Below are 12150 nucleotides of genomic sequence, written 5' to 3' on the forward strand. Positions count from 1 at the left end.
CCCTTGATGGGTGTAGTAATAGTAAACAGTAGCTCCAGCGAGTGACAGCAGCCTGTTGTTGTTCCTGTAAAAACGTGGTGCTGTTAGACCACCAGAATGAGGTATGATTGATGAATGGTGATGTAAGTGCAAGTGCAGAGTAAACCCAGTGTATTTTACGTAGCTGAATTGGCCAGCCAGTTGAACACGTATTTGTTGAGAGTAGTTACACCATATGCATTGCAGTATAGGCTTTGGTGTTTTTAATTTTTATTGAATTGTTTTTATAGCCGTAGTTTTACAAGTCGGGGTGTACAGCCTGTAAAGTTTTCCAGTTATTATTTGATATAGGTCCCCCTTTTGTGATGGTTGGATGGGGGAAAGAGATCGTAAACCATGAATTACGTTAGGGTACTATGTTCTACAAATTATGTAAAAAGTATTACACAATTAGGTAATTAAAGTGAGTCGTCCATGTGCCTACGACCAGGGCAAGCTTGGCACGGCCCTGATATGTTCAAAAACCAGAATTTTAAGAAATGGATAGGGTAATGGGGTGCTTTGGAGCCGCCATTGAAGTGGTCGAGCCTGCCACTGACAGTGAACAGTCGCACTCTCATGAATCATTAATAATATATCTTTGTGTGGACTTATGATTCAGATTAATGTTTGTAATGTGTAGAGGAATTATTTTTTTCTCAAATAATTGAGAAGAAATGAAGGCAAACTACTTATTATTTTCATAGTAATACGTAAAAAATATTTATCCAGCTAGACTAGCATCAAATGAACTCCAAGATCCTCATTTATTTTGCATTAGTAGTCTTTTATTGTACTGAAAGAGGTGGAGTTACATTATTCACTATTGGCTGGAACGAAATACTTTGTAATTGCCCTCTTCAAGTCGATTACTAGCCAATATAAGTAAAAAATCGGTATGACGCTCGTAACATCCCAAATATCCAAGTGGCGCATGCGCATTGAAGGTACAGTCCCAGGGACAAGATAGACTCTGCTTTTGTTTACTAATATTGCGGCACCCAAGATTTTGTAATATTCACATTTGAGGACATCAAGATAATTTCAGAAAGGCTGTCTCAGATAACTATTTTTACAGATCAGCTTCTAACTAACTGCTCTATGCTACAAGATATTACCAAATTCTTCTGTTACTGTGCTTTCATTTCACCAAAGATTTTGTGTGCATGTGGGACAAGGGGGATGTTATTGATAGTGAGGTGTGAGTTATGACTGTGTTCTACCATAAAAGAGGCCATTCTGAGTCTTTTTGTAGTACACCAGTCATGAAGTGTGTGTGGGAGTGTTAAGTCATCTGGGTAGGAAGCAGTGTGTACTTTGTGAGTGAAAGTGAAAAGCACATATTTTTATATATATACATATATTTTTCTATATATACTTATTATAGAGAATATATTCTATTCTGGATTGATTAGCCACTTTGAGAAATATATACATACTGTATATGACACTATATCATCCAAATTGTTTATTTTGTAATTTCATCATTCATAATCTGAGGAAATTGATGGCCACCCCAATTAATGCACAGGGGAACACAACAGTACGATCCTGACATCTCAGCTTCTCAGCGTGCGTCCTCTCGACTTCAGTCCAACCTTCCGACCTCTCTCAGAGCAGGCAAAAAATGACTGTTGACCGTTCCTGGATTTGGGACGGTTTGTTGAAATCGCTGACTGAAGGCGAATTTAGGCATTAATAAATTTAAGTTAGTAAATCGTCTCAGAGGAGGAAAATATGACTTTCCTCATTGAAACCATATATTAAGAGATACAAATCTACTCATTTCTAAAGAATTAACATAGAAAACATTAAATTATAAGGGATGAATGAGCTGACTAGTTGCTAGACTTGCCAGATTAGAATATTTTTACCTTTTTGTATGACTCATACAAATGAATAAGCTCTTGTTGTGTGTATTCATTGGAGAGTGTAAGTGGTTTTGTAAGTAGGAATGACATTAATCCTATCACAAGTGCACACAAACAAATGCAGCATATGATTCATGAGCATGCGTGTTCTACGACGTTTGTGGCAGGCTCGACCATGACGATTGTCAATTGTCTTCCACCCCATAAAGCACCCCATTGGCTTTGGTATAGCCATTTTCAATCTGTTTAATCTCAAAGTTTCACTGTGCTAATAAATTTTTAAGGTAATTATATGTATTATTGATACTCTTTTGTTAAAGTGCCAGAAGACCTATTTTCATTATCTCATTATATTCTTTCAGTGATGTGCAAGACTCACAGATAGCATCAGTAGAAGAATATTCAAGATGCTTCATAAGGCTGCAACATTTATGGAAGGAGAACAAGAAAACAGAGTTTAAGAATCAAATGCAAGAATATCTTTCCTTGTCGGCAGATCCTTACAGAATGACACTTGTAAATGTAAAACTTTGTCCAGATGTGTTCAGAAGCAAACAAGATTCATTGGCTGCAAATATTTTGGTAGAGCTGCAGACATTTATGAATCAGTATGATGCTAAGAAATTTGAGTCATGTCTAACTGAGAAACTGCAGAGAGAAGTTTATGAACTGGCTATCAGACAAAAGAATACAGGGATGTTAAAGATACTGGTGAAGACCTTTCATCTGGTGAACAGAGGCCAGCAGTATCTGCCATCCCTGAAATCAAAACTACAGGAAGGTCACTACAAGGAAGTTTGTCTGTTGGTTTCTCTCCTCAACCTTGAACCCCATTTTACTACCACAGAATTAATTGTGCCTCTCTTCCTGGAGGATAGTCTTTCCCTTGCAGATGACATCCTCCAGTCCAGTCCCACTCATCAGAAGGAACTTGCTATTTTCTTGGATGATATTATTGGCAAGAAGATTAGTGTGACAGATCTACAAAAGTACAAAATCAAGGATATGAAGAAAATACGATCTAATAAAATTCTCAGTGGCATTCTCGCTAAGTTTTTGAAGAGATTTAACTTGGATCCTGCCATCTGTCCTAACTTCCGGACATTCCGAGCCAGTGGAGGGTTGCGATATATTTTCTACAAATATCATATAGAGAAAGGCCTTCAAAGACCAATGTTTTATAGCCTGATTGATGACACCCTGAAGGAAAATCCAGAGGTCCTCAGTGATCTCCTAAACCTCTTTGTTGATTATTATGATGCAAAAGGAGCACTGCCTTATATAAGAAAATTCAAAATATCACCAGAAGACCTGCCAGAGCAGATTAAGGATGCACTGGCAAATTCCTCAGAACTTGAACAAGAAGAGTTTTGTGAGGAAGAACCACCAAACCAAGAGAGCTGGGATGATGAAATTGGCAACTTTTACACTTTAGATATATCAAATGATCAGATAGTTATTGTTGATACAGCTGACAAGTTTGATGAATGTTATTGCTACATGAAAGAGAGTCCATTGTTGGCTATTGATGCTGAGTGGAAGCCAACGTTTGGGATCGGAACAACTGAACAAGCAGCTCTTTTACAGTTTGCCACTACTAATATGGTATTTCTTTTAGATCTTGTGTCACTGCAGCCAGTTCTACAAGGCTCACATTGGCAAAGGATTGGTGAACTTTTTTCAGACACTAACCTTACCAAACTTGGGTATGGAATAAAAGGAGATTTTAGAGTGCTGGGAACTATACACAGTGACATGAAAAAGGGGATTGCTAGTGCTACAAATGTAATTGACTTTGATGTTACAAAAAACATACTTTTGGAAGAATATCCTAACATTTTCTCCTATAGTGGTGAAGTCCATAAAGGTCTGAGTGACCTTGTCTATCGGTGCTTTGGTCTTCCTCTTAACAAGCAGGAGCGCTTCTCCAACTGGGCAGCACGGCCTCTCACCAACCTACAAATAACATATGCTGCCTTGGATGTCAGGTGCCTCATAAATGTCTGTAATTACCTGAATCAGAAAGCTGCAGAACTCCATCTTCCTGACTGGAAAAAGGTGAAAAGGAAACCAGTCAAAGTACTAAAGAAACCAAGACAGCATCCTTCAGTCACAGATAACACAGTGGATGCCAGACAAGTGGCTGAGCCAGGAGGAGAAAGGGAGTCCATTAGAGCAGGAGATTTCCAGGTTGTTTGTGATACCATGGTTCAGGTAAGTGTAGTCATTGTGTAGTATCAGACAGTGGATAAAACATGGTAATATGTAGGTAGCAAGAATAGAACAAAGTATTTTATGCCATCCCATTGAAACAGTGCCATCTTTGGTACCCAATTATTATATTTTGTTTCTCGTCAGGAGAGTATTACAGTACTTGGTCAAGGAGATTTTGAATTGTTGAGTAAAATATGACCATTGTTGATCCCATCCTGAAGTTTAATAAAATCATTTTGAGGAAGCAAGAATGGAACAAAAAAGGATAGTACCTTAATGAAGTGTTAATCCAGCAACCTAAATGTATAGTGCTGATTTTTCATCTGTACTACAGTAAGGAGGTGTTGGTCAAGTGGTCAGAAACTTGGTCTGCTGTCTAAAGTGCTTGGGTCCTGTACCTGGCTGGGATGGGGAATGATATGATGATTTGAATTCCTTTGAAGCAGTCTTTACTTATTGTACACAAGACCCATTGAGATGTCATTAAAACGTTCCTGCAGCTACCATGACTCCATTCTGTAATGAGACAGCACAAGCATGTGTTCAGTAAAGATGGAGAGTACATATTAGTGCTGAAGTGGTGACATGAAGTGCAGTGCATAGGAAGACTGTTGGGTCTCAGGGAATGGATCATTTAGTCTGTTCCCAGAATTAAAAAAGAAAATAAAGTATTGTATGATATCACAGTAACATGGGTTTGTTGCAGGGCCTGGCAAAGCAGCTGCGGTCATGCGGTGTGGATGCAGTGGCTCTGGAGAATGGTGAAGGGTGGGACCAGTGTCTACACTACTATGAGAGGGAGCGGCGTGTGGTGCTGACCCGGGGACGCTCATACCAGGCCCTTATGAAGCACATCCCATGCAACTACATTTATAATGTTACCAAGGAGGTGGGTTATTTGGGATGAATTTTAGTGCTACCTTTCTTTATATACAACCGAATATTTTATGAATACTTGTTGTCTTTTCATCCATCATAGATTTATATATAACTGTTGCAAGACTGGGTCTCCACCATATGTATAATTTTATAATTTGTCTAAAACCTTGACAGTTTTGTATTATATATGTGAGATGAATGTATGGCCCATTGCAGTGGGTACTGTACTTTGTAGTTTTCCCTTTTGAATGTATTAATTTTCTTGTAGGTTCCCACCCATCCTGTTTATTAACAAGAAATAGGTATAGGATGATTATGACGATAACTTCACTTGACTTCAGCTTATGTATCTAATTCATCAGAGTTTATATGAAATTGTTATATCTTTATATCCCTTTTCATTTCAGACAGCACAGGACCAGCTGGCTGAGATTATAGAGGCATTCAAAGTCAAGGTAACAATAAATGATGTATTTGCCCGCTGTTCAAAATGTAATGCTGACCATTACCTAGTCCTCCCTTCCTCTGTTGTAGCCACTTTGCAGGCCAGACACACAAACATTCAAGAGAAAAAGATGATAGAATGTAATGAGGGATGTGATAAGGCTTGTGAGGTAGTGTGTGTGGGGCATATGAGTGCAGAGGCAGAGAAATGTGAGAGTGAGGGAAGGGGGACAGTAGATATGGGGGGTAAACAAAATATATGTCATAGTAAAGAGAGAAATATATGTCTAGCTGAGAAGGGAGATGAGTGGGTGGAGTGTGAGGGTGGAAGGGTGAATGTAAGTACAGGGAAGACAGAAGGTGGTGTGGTTGTGTTGGCTGGAATGGTGCCCAAGAATATTGTGGAGAGCACAATGTGGTTCTATGCATGTTCTTGCTGTGGTAAGTGCTACTGGGAGGGTTCTCACCACAAGAAAGTATTGAATGGCCGGCTGAAGAATATTGTAGAACTTGATGGTTCAAGATAGTGACTGGAAGTTACATGGGGTAATGAAATATGTAATAGTAGTACCTGTAGTTTATTACTTGTGTGCTCAATTTATCCAGATACTGTAAACTGAGGTTGTGTGTGCCATTGTCCTTTCTCTTTCCTTGTTTCTTGATCCTATCTCGCCCCACAGTTATTTGTAATAGTTGGATAATGATGATGTGTAGTGGATGACAGAAATTTTTTAGATTATAGCTAGCATCATAATGTATATATTTAGAATTAGGTAGCATATTTATATGTATAACTGTGAATTTACATGTTATATATACAGTACAAGTGGACCTTAATGTGATTATCGTTACTGAAGCCTGTGATTCTGGTTTAGAATCAGTAACTTCGTATTCATGTGTGTGCCAGCTATTTCTGTTAACACACCATAAAGGTAAGAACTTTATATTGCATATGGTATGAAATACATTGTATATACAGAAATATTTGACTTATGAAAAATATGTAGACAGTAACAGCACTCATTGTGAAACCATCAGTCATTTAGATAATACTTTTTTGTTGTCCATGTATTTTATTCCAATATTAAGTGAAGCATCTTACTACCAACATTTAGACACATTTGAGACTCTATTAGATACGTTTATATGAAGCTACAGAATGTGGTGAATGTTTTTGGCGTATCAGATAAAGCCAGGATTCCGGGGGCTTGAATGGTGAGTGAGTGGAAGCATAGTCCATTGGACTGGGCAAACTTGGGCTGTCTGGACATTATACTCCTCACCCTGCCCTAGGGTGGGAAAGGAGGTCTGGATGATGATGATGATGATGAATAAGGGACAAAGAGAATATTCTACTGTACAGTACAGCCTTCTTGATATGTATTTTGGAAGTTCATTTTTATCACAGTATGTCTTCAGTAATTTGGACTAAAATTGCGTGTCATAGCTGCATTGTTACCTGTGAATCCGATTTGCCAGTTTTCCTCAGTTTACAATAACAGTTGTATGTAATAAGCTGTATTATTTTGGAAAACAGCTCTGACTTCTACTGAGGACAAACTCTACATGTGAACAGAAACAGAAACTGAGGAAGCCAGTCTTTAACAGTTTCACAGTGATGTCATTCTTTGATATTTCATTTTGGCTTGCAGCATTTGACTTTATTCGTCTTTAAAGTATCTGCATCTCAGAGGGTTAAATCTATCTCATATATCCTAGGTAGGAGTGATGTCACACTCTAGTGTTTTATTTTGGTTATCTGTAGATAATCTAATACATCATAAGAGAAATCTCTACTACTCATACACATGGTAGGTTAAGAGTGGTAAGTAACATTCACTGTACTAGTAGGAATACTGTTCAGCTTGAAAGACCTCTAGCATTTATACAGACTGGGTTTGAACCATAGTGTTGGATTGATGGAACTAGAGCACCATAGGTAGTGAAATGTATGTTGTACCACTTAAGTAATAATGTAATATTTGTCTCTTGTTAAACAAGATTAGCCTTACAGTTGAAGTTAGTGAAAGAGAGGCAGTTGGGTAGAGGTATAGACAAACCTGATCTGCGATTAGGGAGAGGTTTGGGCAAACCATATTTGAGTAATGTTAGTCACTGTTTACCTGTTTTCTTTATGTACCCATATTAGTATGTTTATTACCATTTAAGTTCAAGTTGCTGGTTCCTTGAAAGCAGTGATAAGAAACAGGGAAGTGAGCATGGAAGTGAAAAAGTTACTACATGACAGTATTGTGATACCAACTCTAACGTACGGAAGTGAAGCTTGGACATTGTTGGAAGGACACAAGTCAAGAGTGAGAGCAGTGGAAATGAGTTATTTAAGAGGAGCCTGTGGAGTCACGTGGAGAGACAGGCTGACGAATGAGGATATAAAGGAGCGTTGTGGTGTGGATGTGGATGTGATAGGAAGCGTTATGAGGAACACACTGAGGTGGTTTGGCCATGTGGAGAGGATGGAGGGTGAAAGACTGACGAAGAGAGTTTATGTGAGTGAGGTGGAGGGGGGAAGAGGGAGGGGGAGGCCGAGGATGAGATGGAGGGATGGGGTGGAGAGGTATATGAGAGAGGGGGGTGTGAGTTGGGAGCAGGGCAGTGAAATGGCGGGGGACAGGGCGACTTGGAGGCAATTTGTTTGTGGCCACCCCAAACGGGATTGAGGCGTCTGGCAATAGATAGATAGATAGAAGTTCAAGACTTTAGTTGTAAGATGCAATAGCCCTCAAATTTCATGGTTAACTGACTATATAAGTGTTATATATATATATATATATATATATATGATAATGGTGATGATGATTTGTTTCTGTTTTAATTTGTTGCAGGTTATGTCTTGTTAGTCAGTAATGGTAGTGTTAACTGTTGTACAGTGTTTGTTCAATGCCTTAGCTATTATCTTTTGATGTTTTCTTCAGATTTTAGCCTATTTTGTGAATGCAGTAAACCACTGTTGTGTTCTAAGTGAGTTAAGTTTTTATGATGAAATGTAAATTACATATGTAATATGAAAACTAATATTTGAATTCTCATTCATACCCAGGTTGAGAAGTGTTGAGTATGCCAGTGAAGAAGGTTAGTCATATCGGTGACTTGAGAGAGCCAGGGCATTTTTTACTAATTTGTCTGTTCTGACTTAACTGCACGATCCTTCAACTTGAATACTGAGACATGATTGGATGATACAAGGTTGATCATGACACAAAAGCCAAATATAAAGATATGAAGAGAACAGGAGCATTGTTTTCCCTTCAGTAATATCAGTGAGTCAGTTGTAGAGATGGTGTTGCTGCTTTGCCAGGAAACATTAAACAGATTATAGTTTCCATAGTCCCTCCTAGGCTTTAATCACTGAGAGTCCTGTGATATATCTGCAGTGCCACTAGACCAAATCTGGGTTTATTTTCATAGAAGGTGATGAGATATTGAAGTTACTTTTTATGTTGTATATTGTACATTGAGGGAATTAACTGCCATTTATTAAAACTGAGATTGTGAAAGTGTATGCAAACCCACCACTTTCCTATACTGTGTCTTTCAGTTTAAATACAGCCATATTATTTTCCTAAGCACAAGTTCTTTTACTACTTGTACTCTAATCTGGGCTAAAATTGCCATCTCTCCATTCTGAATAGTGACTTGGAACACTAGATTAATACATGTACAGTACTAGCGAATGATGCTAGTCATGAAGAAGTGCTATAGAAAGGATGTAGAGCTGTAGTATTGTCTTCTTTTGCAATTGAGCCATGTAAATTAGGCTGCAAAAGAGCAAAAATCTAGACCATGTGAGAGTAAAAGAACTAAACTACATTAGATATGCTGGCCATTAAGCACACTCAGGAGTAGACATTTTATTCAGTGAAGAGTATTCGTTATTTTTGTTGTGATGTGTTATTTTGTTGCTTGTAACCCCTTCAGTCCAGTGTCCCCCCTCCTTTTCTCTCTCTCTCTCTCTCTCTCTCTCTCTCTCTTTTTTCTTAGGGGAGGGACTATTCCAAGCAGTTATACAGCTTAGGAGAAATTTTTCAGATTGGAGGCTATATGTACAGTATATCCTTTTGTAGCATGTTCACCACACACAAGTGTTTTGCCACAGCCGAATAAAATCAGAAAGTACTGTAGCAGGAATAAACTGGTATAAGACATACAGTAACAATGTAGAATGGGTTAAATGGAACTTTGCTATTTATTTGTATTAAGCTTGTGAACCTTTTTTTTACATAATGCCAATATGGAAAACAAATTATTGTTTAAAAGTTCAGTGTACTACACATATTTAATTTTAGTGGTAATGGAGGCCTTTTAAGAAAAAATTATCTCCTGTGCTACGGAAATCTAATGGCATTTGATTCAGTGCCGATTCCTGGGAAGGAAACCAATGTGTCACTGATTTAGATATTCATACTGTTTGTATCATAGTTCCCAGCATGGATGTAAGAGATCTGTTGAAAAAGTTTGATATTTTTTCATTTGTATATATGTTTTGTAATTGGTGCCAGATTGCTGAATAAATATTGAACTATGAAGTGAATATGAACTATTGTTAACTATCATTATCACCTACTTCTGTGTAGAATAATACCATTGTGCAGTATTGTATACATAATAGAGTTTAAAAGATATCTAGTTTACATAATCATATTAAAATATGGAACAGTAATGAGTTTTTTTAAAAGTGAAGGTTGTACTAATGAAACGTGACACTCGTAGAAGTGAAGAACGCTGTGAAGTGGCTGAAAAATTGGAAAGCAGCTGGGGTTGATGAGGTGAATGCAGAGATGATTAAGTGTAGTGGAGAGAGTGGAATGAAGTGCTTGTAGGAGATATATAAGAAAGCATGAATGAGTGAAACTGTGCCAGTAAAGTGAAAAAAGGCAGTGATTGTACCCCTGTACTAAAATAAGGTGAGTGAAGTGAGTGCAATAATTATTGTGGCATTAGTCTATTGAATGTTGTAGGGAAGGTATATGGAAGACTTATTATAGAGAAAGTTAGAGAGCTATGTTAAGTCCTTGTGAGTTACGAACAGGGTGGCTTTAGGAGTGGTAGAGGATGTGTAGATCAAATGTTTGCTGTGAGACAGATAACGGAGAAGGCCTGTGAGAAGGACTCTAAGGTATTTATGGGATTTATGGATCTGGAAAAACATATGACAAAGTAGAAGAGAAGAATTATGGAAGGTTTTGTACATGTATGATGTAGATGGTAAGTTGCTAGGTGCCGTCAAGAGTTTTTATGATGGTAGTAGGCCAGTGTATGGGTAAATGGGCATCTAAGTGAATAGTCACGATTAATTTGGGCATGTGACAAGGTTGTGTGATATCTCCATGGTTCTTCAATATATATATATATATATATATATATGGATGGGGTGATGAGAGATGTAAAAACACAAGAGAGAGGGTTGGTGTTGGTAATGAATGGTAATGGATAGAATCTCTCAAATTTTTTGTATCCTGATGATGCAGTGCTACTTGCAAATACCGGACAAGAGCTTGGTAGACTAGGGCAGAGTTTTGTAGACGTCTGTGAGCATCGTGCCTTGAGAGGAAATGTAGAAAAGAGTAAAGTGATGGTTATTTAGAGAGAAAGTGACTCCCAGTGTGATGTTACAGTCAATGGATAGGGACTGGAACTGGTGAGAGAGTTCAAACACATGGGTACAGTGACAGAAAAGAGAGGAGAATGTGCAAAAGAAGTGGAAAGTAGAGTGACACAAGGAAGGAAAGTAGCTGGTGCTATGAAGGCCTTGATTAGAAACAGAGGCTTGAGTATTGCAGCTGCGCAAGGCTTTCATGAAGGAGTGTTAATGCCAACTTTAAAATACAGATGTGACTGTGGTGTGGCATGAAAAGTCAAGAGTAAGAGCAGTGGAGATGGGACTGCTGAGGAGTGTATGTGGTGTACAGAGAGTGGATAGGATATGGACTAATGCGATTTGTGAAAGATGCAGAGTGAGGAAGTCTGTGGACACCAGAATTGAAGTGAGTGTACTGAGATGGAATGATCATGTGGAGAGAATGGATGGCAATAGAGTGGTGAAAAGGGTATATATGAGCAAATTTGAAGGAGGGGGGAGGCGAGGTAGGCCAAGAAGGTGAAGAGATATGGTGGAGAGTGTGTGAGGAAGATACAGTAGGTTTGGAAGTCGGTGAGAGTAGGGAACTGACAAGAGATCGAGCTGGCTGGATGAACGTTGTGAGGAGATCAAGGATTTGGCACCCCTTTTTAACGTGGCAGCATCCGATTTGACTCTATTGGATACATTTATGTGAAGCTACAGAACGTGTTGAATGTTTTTGGCGTATCCGATAGAGCCAGGATTCCGGTTGCTTGAATGATGAGCGAATGGATGCGTGACCCATTGGATTGGGCAAATTTGGGCTGTCTGGACATTGCTACTCCTCACCCTGTCTTAGGGTGGGAAAGGAGGTCCGGACTCCGGATGCTAATGAACTTCCTTCGGAAGGGACAGCTTCGTAGACCTTTGGTTCCTTTTTCCTGGATATTTTCAATTATTTGGGTATTGTCTCACATAATTTCATTCATATCAACATCTCTCATTACCTTTTGTGTGAAAACTCAATATCGGAGGCCATACCGCTTTTTGAAAACATGACTCAAGTCCTCAAGGGACGGAATTGGAATGCAATCCCGTTTGTCTGAGGTAAACACACAGCGGTGACTGGGCCTCGGGTGAGGTAAT

At 38.7% G+C, this 12150-nt stretch overlaps 1 protein-coding gene across 2 annotated transcripts; it reads left to right on the forward strand.

Moving 5' to 3' along the window:
* The first annotated feature begins 55 nt into the window (after positions 1-55).
* On the forward strand, positions 56-10062 carry Nbr (exonuclease mut-7 homolog). 2 transcript variants are annotated; one of them, XM_080266166.1, is made up of 5 exons: positions 56-101; positions 2252-4103; positions 4810-4992; positions 5390-5437; positions 8485-10062. In XM_080266166.1, exons 1-5 carry the CDS (start codon positions 97-99, stop codon positions 8497-8499), a joined length of 2103 nt encoding a protein of 700 aa, XP_080122292.1. In that variant the 5' UTR covers positions 56-96; the 3' UTR covers positions 8500-10062. The 2 variants fall into 2 exon arrangements, with proteins under 2 accessions (XP_080122292.1, XP_080122291.1); XM_080266165.1 differs by lacking the exon at positions 8485-10062 and having other exon boundaries at positions 5390-6059.
* Positions 10063-12150: the final 2088 nt, after the last annotated feature.

The sequence above is a fragment of the Coenobita brevimanus genome, chromosome 19 (genome assembly GCF_032717465.1).
Source record: "Coenobita brevimanus isolate Jiangsu-jjx chromosome 19, ASM3271746v2, whole genome shotgun sequence".
In the NCBI taxonomy this organism is placed as follows: domain Eukaryota; kingdom Metazoa; phylum Arthropoda; class Malacostraca; order Decapoda; family Coenobitidae; genus Coenobita; species Coenobita brevimanus.

Coding starts and splice junctions, on each gene's coding strand:
- Nbr (XM_080266165.1), top strand. Junction 4,104..4,809: donor TTTGTGATACCATGGTTCAG/GTAAGTGTAGTC, acceptor GGTTTGTTGCAG/GGCCTGGCAAAGCAGCTGCG. Junction 4,993..5,389: donor TTTATAATGTTACCAAGGAG/GTGGGTTATTTG, acceptor TTTTCATTTCAG/ACAGCACAGGACCAGCTGGC.